Raw genomic sequence first — 15275 nt, 5'->3', positions numbered from 1 at the left:
ACAACTATATTTTTTGTTTTCAGATTCCTTCTACACTTTAAAAAAAAATTGGTAATTATGAAAAAATCCAAGATACGTTTTTTTGTGTTTACTACTTTATGTTTTTATTTTGTTTGAAAGTGCATTGTTTTGGTTCCAAAAAAAAACCTCATCCTTAATTTATCCGAAAATGATATATCACATGCCCTAATAGGTACAGTTTTAGAGAAATGTTGCTCCAAGTGAAGCGCGGCGGCGTCGAACTTCCCCCCCTCCCCCCCACTAAATGAGACGTGGCTCTCGAGGTCTCCCGGTCTGTATCTGCTCATGACCAGCTAAGAATCAACTGTGCCAAGTTTCAGCGCATAGTCACAAAGTGCAAGGTGTCGTGCACTAACAAACTAGCTAATTCAATTAATCATGGTTGAAGAACCATTAAAGCTCTAGAATTTGTAGAACACAGTGCCCTCATATTTTCATACAAAACTTGAGTCTAGTTTGCGGCGATACCATACAAAATGTAACAGTAAATATGTTTTGGCAAAACGTGTCACAAAAGGAAGGGAAAAAAATTTGTAATTATTGTAAATGTACAAATAAATTTATCCGAAACTATAAAAATAAATGTTTTTATTAATCACAGACTACAAGACTTAATTTTGGCATATCTCTTGATAAGTTTTTTTTACTAGTAATTTACAGCGAGTGACACTAGCACTAACATACATAACAAGTTTTTTTTATTAATTACTCGTCTTTGCATTAAATTTATTAAACATACTTACATATAAAATAAAATATTATCTTGATAATTTTATTTTGTAACTTCCATGTAGGCAAGGGTGTAATTCCATCTGTCCAATATCTTGGTCCAATGTGTATTTGCTTCCCACATTTTGCTTAATGACAGAGTGAGACGCAATGCACATTGGACAGGTGGAATACCACCGTAAAACACCACATAACAAAAAATGCTGTTGTTAATTCCACTTTACTCCCAAAGATGGCGCCATCACGTAGCGCTCCACGAAGTTAGTTCGCGCTGTTAAGATTTTTCTCGGTTTGGTTGGGTCCGGCGCTCAGCTTTAAATCGGTACTCTGGTTTCCCTTCAAAACGAATAAATCTTTCGCCTTTTACTAAAGATTTCCGTGGAGGGGAACACTCAAATGAGTCTAACTCAATTTTTTGCGGCTCTGCGCAAGCGGAGCTAATTAAACTGAAAATCTTTAGTTGCAAGACTTGCAAGTGAATAATGATAATAATTAAAGAAAGAAAATACATTTATTCATGACAAACAAACACAGAAGCTAATTTTAACTTGAAATCATACTATAATAATCATGGTCGAAGAACCATTAAAACAAGAGAATTTGTAGAACACAGTGCGAGGGCACCCTGCCCTGCCCTCATATTTTCATATAAAACATGAGTCTAGTTTGTGGCGATACCATACAATTCTCTACTCTTGATATGTTTTTTTTACTACTAATTTACAGCGCACGTGACACTAGCACTAACATACATAACAAGTTTTTTTATCAGTTACTCTTTGCATTTAATTTTTTAAACATGTATTATCTTGATAATTTTTTTTGTAAATTCCATGTAAAACACCACAACAAAAAAGCACTTTTATTAGATCCGCTGTACTCCCATAGATGGCGCCATCACGTAGCGCTCCGTGAAGTTAGTTCGCGCTATTAAGATTTTTCTCGGTTTGGTCGGGTCCGACGCTCAGCTTGGCTTCGTCACTCTGGTTTCCCTTCAAAACGAATAAATCTTTCGCCTTTTACTAAAGATTTCCGTGGAGGGGAACACTCAAATGAGTCTAACTCAATTTTTTGCGGCTCTGCGTAAGCGGAGCTAATTACACTATTAAATGATGCAGGATTGTCGATACATATGTATTTCAAGGCATACTTAAAGATTTAATTTTCTCTGAAAATAAATGACATTCTTAAAAATGTTTGTTCTAATAATTAAGTTTTCTGTCGTTTCAATAATTTGGTAACAAAGTAGAAAACAAATTACAATATACCTAAGTTAATTCAAATTTTCTTCATCATTTATAGGGCACAATCTATAATTATGGTAAGGCAAAAATGATCAGCCTCTATTCTACATCAGGTTTTCTTTTTGTATTCTCGTACAGAATTTTCAGGACTATGCAGTGTAAACGGTTTAATTTGTGCATTTTTGAAAATCTGGTCTCCGGAAAAGGGTAAATGGGTAATTTTAATTAAATATAAAGCATAAACACAATTTTCTATGAAGGTCTACCTTCAATAACATCAAGTTACACGTACATAACTGAGTCAAAATTATTTTCGTTGTCTTGTTTCAGACCACTCTGTCACGTTTCTGTTTTTGTCTATTATCAAATAAGTAAATAAAAAAGTCATGCTATTGCATGTCTTTCTAGCTGTTGGTTATAATTCTCTTGAGAAAAATTAAAACTATATTTCACCCCATACAAAAGGTTCTACTTCGTCACCTTTTTTGTGGACAAAAAACAAGATAACGAAAAGAATTTTGATTTCTCGTAATCGCATTTGAACCTCCTGAGACCCAGAAGCAATTGTTTTGTTTTTGAAATTGGAACCCTTAGTTACACAATAAAAGTTCAAAATAGATTTTGGGAAAAGTACCAAAAATTGTACGCAGGGACTTTATGAGGTTAAGCAATGACCAGACTCGGACCTAGGCCTGGCCCACCACACCCATTCGAGGTTAGTCACACGTCTTTAACACTAATAAGACTACCTTAGTAGTTAAATATCCGTATTCGACCTTAACTCCTCGTAATAAAGTCTAGTATAACTAAACTTCATGAGAAATCATGCAAATTTTATGGAGAAACTAGAGACAAATAAATAATAAAGACTGGTTGTATAAAGTTTCGTTAATAATCGTTGTAGGTGGCAACACATTGATAAGTTCTTATTATCTTCGTAAGAAACTATTTCAGTCAACATCAATAGAAACGGATGAAACTGATCAGGGGCCAGCTGCAAACATTGAAATCAAGATACATATATGCAAGAGCGATAGAGAGGCAGTTAACGAAATTTCGATGTAAGCAGCAGGCCCTCTGAGCCCTCGCTTTAAGGTCAAGCGCGCACTACGATTTTTTGGCGTGCGATAATTTTGTCGCAGAAATGGTATGTGTTTATATGTCGATGCGCGCACATGCGACAAGAAAATATGTATTACAGCGCGATTTTAAAATCGTGGCGCAAAAATTTTAATCGCAGTGCGCGCAGGCTCTAAGACATGGGCCATATACTTAGTGATAACTAGAAATGCAATATTATTTCGAAATTTACAGTCTAGTATATGCCTGTCTCTGAGCGCCACTATAAATAGCCTACGTGCATCCGTCTGCAAATTGATTGCTTTCCTTATTATAAAAGGCCTTTTTTGTATACAAACTTACCGGCGCTTACGTCGTTTTGTATGGTGAGTATAAAGTAGTATTGCTGCGATGCGCCTGAGTGAGTCAATGTTAACGCCCGTTCCAAGCGAAACTTTGTAGGACACCAGGCTTATAAATAACTGTCTGTTTAGTAATTTCAATTACCTAATAATACATTGCTGAGCCAGTTTACAAACACACCGACACCATAATATACTTACTACCACATGCCTACACACAAACATATTTTTAGGTATAACAGGTGTCACAGACAGTCCCCTATGCCGTGGATGCATGGAGAAAGAAGAAACAGCCTCTCACGTGGTGTTGGAATGCAGCGGAGTGGCTCCATACAGGGCAAAACATCTGGGATCTCCGAGAGACCTCCCCGAGGTCCTACTCAACATCAAAGGTTTGATAAGATTCCTCGAGGAGCTGGGCTGGCAGGACTAGCCCATCCCCTATCACGCAAAATAGGCGCAAGTCGTCGAGTTGCGGAAAATCGCCCGATCTACAATACATGGTACCATATACTTTAACCATATTTGGTGGTTGTAACATAATAGTGCATTCATATGAATCATGCATCAATTATCAATGCCTAAGGGTGGTATTCCATCTGTCCAATATATTAGTCCAATGTGTATTGCGTCGCACATTTTGGTTAATGAGAGAGTGAGACGCAATGACATTGGACAAGGAAATTGGACAGTTGGAATACCCTAAGGTGGATAGTAAATGTAGGAGAGTCCCGCTAAGCTAAGTTTGCATCGAATTGAAAAGACCAAAGTGTGAAAATGTCATTATAAACGTCATGTTTTCATGGAAATTTGGCGTTAATGCCTAGTGTGGCAGTCCCTATGAAGAAAAACTTATACACTCTTTGGAAAATTAATCTTTTTTTTTAATGATGAGATTGCCAAACTTTGTCATTACAAATTCCATTCAGATTTAACTTCGTCCGACTCTAAGGACCACTTGCATTTTCACTACCCTGCATGGGGTTAAGCGCGCGGTTAACACATTCAACACCAAGAACCCGACTGTCGGGTACACTGTTCGTAGCGACTACGCGCTACATACGACGAAACCGTGGCTACGCGCTACGAGCGTAACCCGTAGCACTTAGTGGTATTGAATGTGTTAAACCGTTAACCCAGTATCAAATTGTACTGGAAACCATGGTAACTCCAGGTTTAACCGGTTAAGCCCGGGTTACTTGGATGGTGCAAATGGCGCTTAGGAGTTAGGAGCAGTTGTACGCCGATGGAGTGACATACCATATCATTGCCTACGCCAACATCGTCATTCAATGTCGAAAAGTCGTCAACAATGACACAACTTTCCTAAACGCTGGCCACTGACGCATGCATGCGTCATTCAGCGTCATCTTTTTCTGGCGATGGTGAACATGCATATTTCGACTTTATGACGGTGAAATAAGGTTCAAAATGTAAACATTCTTGCGACATTTTCTTCCGAACGCATCCGAAAGTTGCGTTGCGAAAGAAAAAGATGAGATTCAGGAATTTGTCTTGTCAATCTTCAATTGTTTGGAATGTTTTTACTAATAATTGTTAAGTAGAATTATCGGTTCTAATAAGTATAGGTACTTAGATAGTACCTCCAAAAAAAATCAAAATTACAATCCAGTGAAATAATTCTGCTTGTTTTACCTAGCCTATTCCAGTGTCCCACTGCTGGGCAAAGGCCCCTTCCCTTAATCTCCACGACTCTAGGTTCTGTTTATCTGTCTGTCTGCTTCTTTCGGCCAGTTGTTGAGGAAGGTGTCTAGGTCGTCCCGCCATCTCCGTCTGGGCTTGCCGCGTCCGCGCCCATCTCCTGGCATCCACTTGGTAGCTATAGCTACACTAGCCCACCTAGTCCCTAGCCTAGCCTAGCCTAGGCCTGCTCTCAGCTCTGGATGCATGCGGCAGATGTGACCGGCCAGTCACTTTCAGGTTTAAGAGAATCTTTATTTCTCAAGAAGATATAACAAAAGTTCACTTAAATGAGAAATTAATAAATTATACATGCACAAATTAACATATTGTTACTATATTTAACAGATTTAATAGATTGGCAACGCGCATGCGACACCTCTGGAGTTGCGGGCGCTAATAAAGTACGGCAGCCGATTACTAAAGCGGGGTTGCAAGCTGGCGTGTTATTATATAATAATACCTAATATAAAGGAATAAATAACATTCTATTCTTATATTAATAAAGTCCCGCAAATATGACACTTAAGCTTTTTCTTAAAGATGTTCAATGATGCTGAGTTACGTATTTCTATTGGTAGACTATTGTAGAGCTTCGGTCCTTCCCGAGTAAAATTTTTCTGACCAAACTGATTTGTTCGCGCTTTTGATAAGGCTAAATTGTTTGAGCGTCGGCTGTCCCGTAGGCCTTTTTCGCTGTTAGTTAAGAATGTTATTGTGAGTGTACTTTTTTATTTATTATTTTATAAATTAGGACACAGGTTTTATAAATATAGTTTTGTTTTAGTGTAAGTATTTTAGTATCGCTATATATTTTAGTTGTAGGTGTAAGATAATCATAATTGAATAATGTTTTTATTAATTTGTTTTGAGTTCTTTGTAATTTTTCTAAGTTGGTCTTAGCTGCACTTCCCCATATCTCTATAAGGTAGTCTAAGTGTGGTTGAATAAGGGCATTATACACTTGTTGACGGATTCGTCGTGGGACACAACCAGCCATTCGTCGCAGAGCACCTGTTAGCGAAATAATTTTAGTTTTTATTTTTTGTATATGTGATTGCCATGTTAGGCCGCTGTCTAGTATGAGTCCTAAGTATTTTTCCTCTTTACTTTCCTTTAAAACCTGGCCGTTAATTGATAAGGAAATATTTCTTTTTATATTTTTATTTTTGGCTGAGAAAACCATATAAGAAGTTTTTCCAGTATTAATGCCCCAAGTAGCACAGATAGCTCTATAACTACTCACTTTTAGTTCTATCTAACGCTCTGTGCGTAATAAGACACTTATAAGAGCACACTCGTGGTCCTACAGCTGTATAATAGATCTCAGTGATATTTATATAGCTTAGGGCTGATTAAAAGCTGCATTACGGCTCTGAAAACTACCATTAATACGCAAAGAGTGATATAAAGGTATATTTGCTACGACCCTAAGCTTTACGGGTTACAGCTTTAAGGGTTATCAAATGCTTTAACCGTTATAAGGTCTGTTTAGTGGGTAAAATTACGCCATGTGCTGTATAAGGAGGTAATTGTGGACTTTTATTACGTTGACTTATTAAGGGAGCACAAGTGAACTATTATGAAGCTAATAGACGTATAATGGAACACATGTGGCACATAATACAGCTTGTCGCTTAACATGTTTACCACTAAGCAACTTTTATTACACTGACTTTTAAGGGAGCACGAGTGAACTAATATGAAGCCAATAGGCGTATAATGGAACACATGTGGTGCATAATACAGCTTATCGCTGAACGTGTTTACCGCTAAGCAGCTTTTATTACGCTGACTTTTTAAGGAAGCACGAATGAACTATTATGTAGCCAAGAGACGTATAATGGAACACACGTGGCGCATAATACAGCTTATCGCTGAACATGTTTACCACTAAGCAGCTTTTATTACGCTGGCTTTTAAGGGGGCACGAGTGAACTAATATGAAGCTAATAGACGTATAAATGGAACACATGGGGCGCATAATACAGCTTATAGCTGAACATGTTTACCGCTAAGCAGCTTTTATTATTCTGACTTTTTGAGGAAGCACGAATTAACTATTATGAAGCCAATAGACGTATAATGGTACACATGGGGCGCATAATACAGCTTATCGCTGAACATGTTTACCGCTAAAGCAGCTTTTATTTCGCTGACTTATTATAAGGGAGAACGAGTGAACTATTATGAAACCAATAGACGTATAATCGAACACATGTGGCGCATAATACGGCTTAGCGCTGAACATGTTTACCGCTAAGCAGCCTATTATACTACCATTGGGACTGTCTGCATAGCGGCTGTTAAAACGTTCATAAGATGCCTTATAACTGTTTAGAGGTTCACTAGTGTATCGAAATAACGACTTGGACTTTATAGTGGTTCACTTAAGTATCTTTATCAGATATATAACAGTCGTATGCTGCATATAAGAATTTTAACGGTTCACGTTGCTTTTTAACATTGACCGCCATTTTATTGTGTATAACCTACAAAATTGAAATTGCTTTTCCAACTTTTAAGGGTAACAATATGGTTTTGTGCCTGGGTTCTTAACCTAAATCATTAGTTTAGTACTTCCTATAACGTATTATTAACTTTTTATCTCATAACTCTGTCCAAACCACTGAAATAGTTTTTACACATAGCTTATTTATATCATTAATTTAAATAAATACTGATTATTTTCGTGGCGCACTGAAATTTTCTTAGATAATATATATATATAATGTCAATAAACTTGCATTCCCAAACATATTTCTCGCATTAATATATAAAATATCATGTACAAACATTTAACTAAACACTTTAACAAAATGACTTATGGTGTCGTTGCGCTTAACGTTTTTGCTTCAATATAAATATATTCACCTCTGCGTTCGTCGTCACTATACTAAATATAATAGCTGATTTTTAAGGCAGAGGTGTAAAAGTATGTTATTAATTATCTTTTATTCAGCCCAACGTCAATCTTTCCCGGTATTAGGGCGCACATGTGACATATTAGCTGAATAAAGGGTAACTGGTGGTCTCTTACCCAGCCAATATACACCTCTTATAACTCTTGTTACCCCTTATAATTCCGTTAAATTGCTGCTACAACGCTCTTAAGTAGCTATGTGAACTTAAGGCTGCCTAATTTGTGCCCATTTAAGAGTTATAAAAGCTGAAAAGACGCTTATACAGCTCTTATGCAGCTTTTATATTCCAGCTTCAAGCGTATTCGTACTTCATTATGCGGCTGCTATACAGCTAATCTGTGCTACTTGGGTGGTGAGTAAGTTGGCTTCAAACCACATGGTCAACGTATTCAGGTCCGATTGTGCCTGTATCAGGGTATCCTCGATTGAATTGCCATAGTAAAAAAGGCAGGTGTCATCGGCATATAAAGTAATGTCAGCTATTAGTCCGGCATCAGTTAAATCGTTAATATAGATTGTAAATAATAAAGGGCTTTCCTAACTTGTTACAAACTTTCAGGTTCATAATTACTAATTTATTACTTAAATTTAAGTTTAATAACAAAACTTCCGTAAAACACAGACATATTAAATATACTTAAGTACGAGTATTAAGAACGTTTGTTTGTCGAGCGTTTTTCGACTTAAAATACGTGAGTGACCCGTTCTTAACATACTTAAATGTAAGTAGGTATTCATTTATTCGTACATATTTATAGGGCCAGTAAAAATTAGTTTGGGTAAGAGGAACATACTTCATTTTATATACAAAAATAAATGCAGATGAAGAACTATACAATTGTTATAGCTATATACTTACTCACTAATTAAAAACTAGTGTGAAGTGAATAGCTATGAAGACTGAAAAGTTATTCAAGTTGACTATTATAATTAAATGGTATTTAAAAAGGCTTTAAAATGAACATACGAATATCCGAGTAGTTTCGGAAAACTGAGGATAGATGGCGTTAGTAGTCCTGCGTGGTGTATGAATTTTTTTTACTTTTTTCATTATTCAACAATATTTATTAAAATACTCGATCAAACTAAGAATCTTTAACTCTGTTTGTTGTTGTTTTTTTTTATATAAGTAAATTGTTTACCTATAAGGGTGGTATTCCGCCTGTCCCATTTCTTTCAATGTCATTGCGTATCACTCTCTCATTAAAGCAGAATGTGAGATGCAATACACATTGAACAAACATATTGGACAGATGGAATACCACCCTAATATAGTTTTCTAACCGCTTTTCCGCACAGGCTTCTTTAATCATCACGGAAAAGGAAAGTTGTCACAGATTTAAATACTCCCCTAAAAATATTATATAGCACTAGTTATTGTAAACAAAAGAAGCGTAAAACATTTTAATATTCAAAAGTTCTCACAGTTAGTTATGAAAGGCAATAATAGATGGCGCTAGTAGACTACTACGAAACTTACTATGAAACTTTAGCTTCCTAAATTCCTTTGGAAATATTATAAAGTATCCATACGTTTATGTAAAAAGAATTCAGTAGGTACTCAGAGGAAATGATGACCTCTAGGTCGTCAGGGGATACTTTATGTGGGTGTCCATGTACTTTTGGAGTTTGCTGTACAAAGATCTCATAATAATTGTTATGCAACATTCCGGAACTGGAGTAACAAACAAAATAAACAACAAATTGTTTCCGCAAAATTATGCCTCAAACAATTACAACTAAAAACCAACTTTATATTCTATGCATAACAGTTCAAAATTAAGCTACAAAATAAAAACAACAAACCTAATTTTCCGGCCAATATTAACAACACAAATAATAATACCTTTAAGTTCAAACATTACAAACTTTCACCAATACAATGCTATATTGGATTAAAAATGAATTAAGTCACTTTAAAATCCGATTTGATTTAAGCTTTGAGTGGAGCAGTTAAAGTTCAAATTGCTATGAACTAGTTTTTGGAACTGTTCTTTTTTAATTGGCCCAGTGATGTAACGGTCTGTCGCAATGTAACGCACTACTAAAAGTGAATCTTCGGAAATGACACCCAATTTTAAACTTTATGTAGTGATGATAAAGTTCATTTTTAAATGAGTTTAACGACGATTATGCGTCGCTCTATGTAGAGTGCGAAGGTTCGGTGCATTCCATAGAGGTTATAGTATTATTTTCGCTAGTGTATATTATTTCATACACAGAAGTAGGTATAATGTAAATTAGGCAACACGTAGTAAGTAAGTGTGGTGGACTTTAAAATAAAGTTAACTTTTATTAACTCTATGTTAACCTGTAGTGCGTCATCACCACGAAGGCAACATTCCAGAACTGAAGAAATAAAACAACATAAACAATATAGGTACCCGAATAATTATTAGATTTGGACTTTATTTCCACAGTAATCAGCAATCACCTGCAAACTTTCCGACGCCCAAACATTTAAGTACTTACCTAGAAGTTTCCAACGCACCTACTCGTAATATTATGTATCAGTAACAACTACTACTACTACAATCCTATTAAACAATAGAAAGGATGCGTTTGAGGTCGTTGACTGTCAAAATAGTGGTCCGTTGCAGCCGTCATTGAGCGCTCAGCGCTCTAGTGCATGCGACCTTGCCCGCTACGTCACCGGCGCGCCCCCGGTGACGTCACGCTCGTCACTCGACGTTCACGTGAACAGCACGCGCCACCACGCAGCCGCTGCGTGATCACCCGCCTCTGATTGGTCCACACTCGCCAAGCCACCGCTCCCCGCCCCCCCGCAATACCGCACCTCGGCCACCGGCCACTCGCGAAGCGGTTTATTCGTACGCCGCTCGCCGACTTGAACGCACGGCTCCCAAACTGTGCAGCGCGCTACGGAAATTCAAGTTTTGTGAATTAAAAAAGAAAGTTTCAACTCTTTGGATGATAATAAACTGAACGCCATGTCTACCTTTATTGAAGTTTGTGGTCCTCTCTCGCCACCGTCAACGCCTCCTTTAGTGGAAAACAAAGTGAGTTTCGCGATGTTTTGAAAAATTTACAAAACTTTTTTCCCCAAAATATTTTTTTTTTAAAAAGTCTGTCTAAAATCTGTGTCAGAAATTATTACGAAAATAATTCGTTGTGCCGTTTGTGCAATCGAAAGTGTGCGGCCACGGCGCGATCACGCCGAGCGCGCGTGATATAGTCAACCGTTCACTTATGTGTCTGTCTTTGTCCCACAGGTCGAGCTGCCTTTGAAGAAGGCTGCAGTGAAACGCGCCCGGGAGTCTCCGGGCCTGGGGGGCCTGGTGACTCCTCAGCCGTCGGACTCCGAGGGGGAAGATGAGTTCAGCAAGCGCTCCCGCTGCGAACTCGCCCGCCTACTCCTGACCCCTCCGCCCGAGTGCAACCGACCCTCAGTGATAATGCGTGCCCACAAGGACGGGACCTGCAGTCCCGAGCCCCTCCCCCCACCGCCGCAAGACGTCAACATATTAAAAACCCTAAAATTCAAAATGAACCGCGGACACAGTTATTCTTACGCGAAATACATCGCGAGCCAGCAAAGTCCGCCCGCTCCGCCTTCGCCGCCGGTCGAGCGCGTACCTACCCCTACTGAAAGCCCTAAACAACCGAGGACTGAAGAGCCTCGAGTTCCGGCAACGCCAACCGCCTCTACCCCCGGCTGGGTGCCTCTTGCGCCTCGCCCGACCTCTGCCGTCATCGTCCCCGGCGCGCTACTCCCTACAACTGCTCTGTGGCTCGTCGCTCCTGCACCCGCCGCGCGAAGACGTCTATACGAGTGTTCTTACGAAGGCTGCGGGAAGAACTACTTCAAATCCTCCCATCTGAAAGCCCACGCCCGAACACATACGGGGGAAAGACCTTTTAAATGCGCCTGGCCCGGGTGCGAGCGCCGCTTCTCCCGCTCCGATGAGCTCTCCAGACATAAACGCACGCACACGGGTGAAAAGAAGTTCGTCTGTCGAGTGTGCAACCGCCGCTTCATGCGTTCAGACCACTTGGCTAAACACGTCAAACGCCACGCCAAGGAGCGGGCGCCACCAGCGCCAGTCCTGCGGCTGCTCCCCACGCCGACCCTGGCGATGCCGACGCACTAATACTGCGGCAATACTACTGTGATTCAGATCTCATGATCGTTACCTAGTTGTAGTCCTTCTTTAAGACTGTCCTGACTACTTAAGTAGTTTCTAGCTTTAAGTTCATGTATGCTAGCTGAAAAGCTTCAAGACTATAATTAAAAGAAAGATTTTTTACATAAAACTTTGTTTCCTTCACTTCACAACACTAAATCACTTCACAACACTGCATATCCAAACACTGTAAGCCTCATAAACTTTGCACATTGGACTTTTTGACCGGCGTCGCGGCGAAAGGTTAGCTAAGAAAGCGCTTAAGATTCGTCGGTCAAAAACCCTAATGTGTAAGGCTGGCTCTTAAGACTTAAGTTCTTGAAGTACTAAAGCCTTCAGAGTCAGTTCTTGAAGTACTAAAGGAGGCAAGTACTCCGGGCTGCCGAGGCAGGACTGAGGACGGCTCCAACGGCAGGCCGCGCGTTGATAACGCAAGTCGCTTATCTCTGCGATATACTGTCGACGACAGCAATACTAACTAAGCAGCGTTCTTGCTACGACTCTATTCTTAAAACAATAAGGCTTTTTTTAAACCCTTTGCATAGATATCTTTGCTGTTGAGGATACATGCTGAATTAGCGTGTTAGTTATTTTCCTTGAACCTTATGAAATGAGGTTTAGGTACTAGGTGTTTGAAATAATGTTATTTGCTATACAATAAAACACAAGTATTAAATTTACTCTTTATTACATCTTTAAGAACAGGTAGACAACATACCCCCTATCGCGTAAGGGTGCGATATTTTCCATCTAACCTTTGGGTAGCGAAAAACGGATCAAATACAACCTAAACAGTAACCAGTATATATTACATGACTCTACTTGTCAAATTAGTTAAGTATTATCTTAATAATTCAACCTAGGTACCATTACGAGTTTAAAAAAGTATTATGTAATTTCAAGTACCTAATAAATTATAAAATCAGGACATACCCAGTTACTTAACCAAAAAATCTGTCTTATAAACACAGACTCCATGTATTACATTCAGAAGTTGCCAATCATTATTTAACATATATAGAACTATACCGCACTAGTGTTACAAATGTAACAATACCTCAGGGGCCTGAATTTATGCATTTTGTAAAACGACAAGGTATTACAATTTCCAGGTACTTTAAAAGGCAATACCTACTCACTTTAAGCAATGTCATCTGACGTAAAGAGAGCAAATGTTACATGGGAAAAAACCCCGGTTCACAAATTAAATCAATTATAAATTTGACCTCTAGTCACGCATATTTGTTACACATCTAGGGAATCTTAAATTATTACGAGAAATATTAAATAGGTATATTAAGAACGGGTCACTCACGTATTTTAAGTCGAAAAACGCCTCTTAGGTACGGAGTGAAACATGTCGACCGTTTTTCGACTTAAAATACGTGAGTGACCCCTTCTTAATATAATTAATGTCTGTGTCTCACGGAAGTTTTGTTATTAAACTTATTACGAGAAAGTTACAGGAAATCGATGTGTTTATGAATTTGAAATGGGCAATCATCATGCTACCCCCGAGTCAAATGGCATTTAAAGCCTTGATACGTAAATGAAACAAAAGGTCAAAAAAGGCAGTAAAGGTTAATTTATTTAAAAGGTTAAGGTTTTACCTATTTGAGAGAAGGTTAAGCGCTTATATGGATTACTACTAAATGAAATATACTTTCGTTGAGTGGTTTAGCTATTGGATATATTTATGGGTCAAACACAGTAATTTTGTTTACGTCTTGCTTGTAAAATAATTTTCATGACATGACAAATCGTAGTCATTTCCTACTTCAGCATCATCGCTCGCTTGAAAGCATTTTTGACCTTTTATACCACAATTATTATACCAAATATTTTTCCTGACAATTACCTACAAACCGTAGATATCCACTTGCCTACACGTCACAATCACAAAACTCTGCGCTAGCCCTAGGTGATACTGTTGTGTGTTGATGTTATCGTTTTTGAACTATGTCACAAGTTCATAAGTTAGCTACTAACGTTATTACTTAGGTTAACATTTTCAAAACTATTTCATACCAATCGTACCCGTAACTTGACTACAAACACTCCGGCACTAGGTGATAGCATCGCTCGCTCGCGCGAAAGAGTTTTTGAACTATGACACTGTATTTTCATAAGTTACATATTTTTTCAAAACCTTCATACCTATTGAACTCGCATCCTCTTGACTACAAACACTCCGGCACTAGATAGCATCGCTCGCTCGCGTGAAAGCGTTTTTGAACTGTGACGTGAGCGCACGCGAAGCGGGCGTGGCGCGGCCGTGCCCGCGGTGTGACAGGCCCGTCTGACGTCAGAATCAACACTCCTACGTCCTTCGAAAAACGAAGCTGATGCAAGTTGTGTTTTGTTTTAGAGTTTCATAATTTTTGATGCATACATAGTGAACAGTTGCTGCTACTGTTGATAATGAACCATGCTTATGATAACTAAGTTATGGACGTGCCCGCGGTGTGATAGCCTGACAGGCCTGTCTGACGTCAGCAAGAACGCCTCTATTACGTCCTTGGAAAACTGAAGCATACTTATTGAGTTTGATTTATTAATATTGATAATTTTTCGTGTGGCTTTCCACGACTCGACTCCTGTTACCGTCCCCCGTTGAGACGTAGATGGAGTGAAGTCGGGTTAAAAAGCATATTGAACATGATATTGTTTTGTGCCCGTGTGACTGGCTTGCGTGACGTCAACAACGCAGCACATTTACGCCCTTCGAACAGCTAATTTGTTCCTAACCATACAGCATCAACAAATTTGTACCTAACATGCTGATGATGGCAGATTCCGTGTCATGACTTTTGATCGCAGTGGCGTTTATAACATAGTTGACTTAGTAAGACTTGATGTTGGACTTGAAATATGCAGATTACTAAGTTATGGCCGTGCCCGCGCCGCCCGCGGTGTGACAGCGTCTGACGTCAGAAACAACACACCTATGTCCTTCGAAGAACGAAGTTGATGCAAATTGTGTTTTGTTTTAGAGTTGCACGATTTTTTATGGCGATGGCGTCTACAACATAGTCAACATAGCAGCCACTTCATCGAAGCTATTTCAAAGTGATTTTTTGTGTTTGAATT

The 15275-nt window shown here is 38.8% G+C and overlaps 1 protein-coding gene and 2 non-coding genes across 3 annotated transcripts; all 3 read left to right on the top strand.

Moving 5' to 3' along the window:
• The first annotated feature begins 1072 nt into the window (after positions 1-1072).
• Positions 1073-1188, top strand: LOC134791164 (U5 spliceosomal RNA). The gene has a single exon (XR_010144281.1). It is a non-coding gene; the product is annotated as a U5 spliceosomal RNA (small nuclear RNA).
• Positions 1189-1728: 540 nt separating this feature from the next.
• Positions 1729-1844, top strand: LOC134791161 (U5 spliceosomal RNA). Its single transcript, XR_010144278.1, has one exon. It is a non-coding gene; the product is annotated as a U5 spliceosomal RNA (small nuclear RNA).
• Positions 1845-10854: 9010 nt separating this feature from the next.
• On the top strand, positions 10855-12307 carry LOC134790875 (Krueppel-like factor 10). The gene is made up of 2 exons (XM_063761860.1): positions 10855-11060; positions 11274-12307. The coding sequence occupies exons 1-2, from the start codon at positions 10992-10994 to the stop codon at positions 12150-12152; spliced, it is 948 nt and encodes a 315-aa protein (XP_063617930.1). The 5' UTR covers positions 10855-10991; the 3' UTR covers positions 12153-12307.
• The last annotated feature ends 2968 nt before the right edge of the window (positions 12308-15275 follow it).

Source organism: Cydia splendana, chromosome 5, assembly GCF_910591565.1.
Source record: "Cydia splendana chromosome 5, ilCydSple1.2, whole genome shotgun sequence".
NCBI lineage: Eukaryota > Metazoa > Arthropoda > Insecta > Lepidoptera > Tortricidae > Cydia > Cydia splendana.
This window is presented reverse-complemented; position numbering and strand designations above follow the sequence as displayed.

Bases quoted from the DNA above. Each gene is read 5' to 3' on its own strand.
- LOC134790875 (XM_063761860.1), top strand. From the start codon at position 10,992: ATGTCTACCTTTATTGAAGTTTGTGGTCCTCTCTCGCCACCGTCAACG. The intron at 11,061-11,273 runs GTGAGTTTCGCG...TTTGTCCCACAG, and splicing joins CTCCTTTAGTGGAAAACAAA to GTCGAGCTGCCTTTGAAGAA.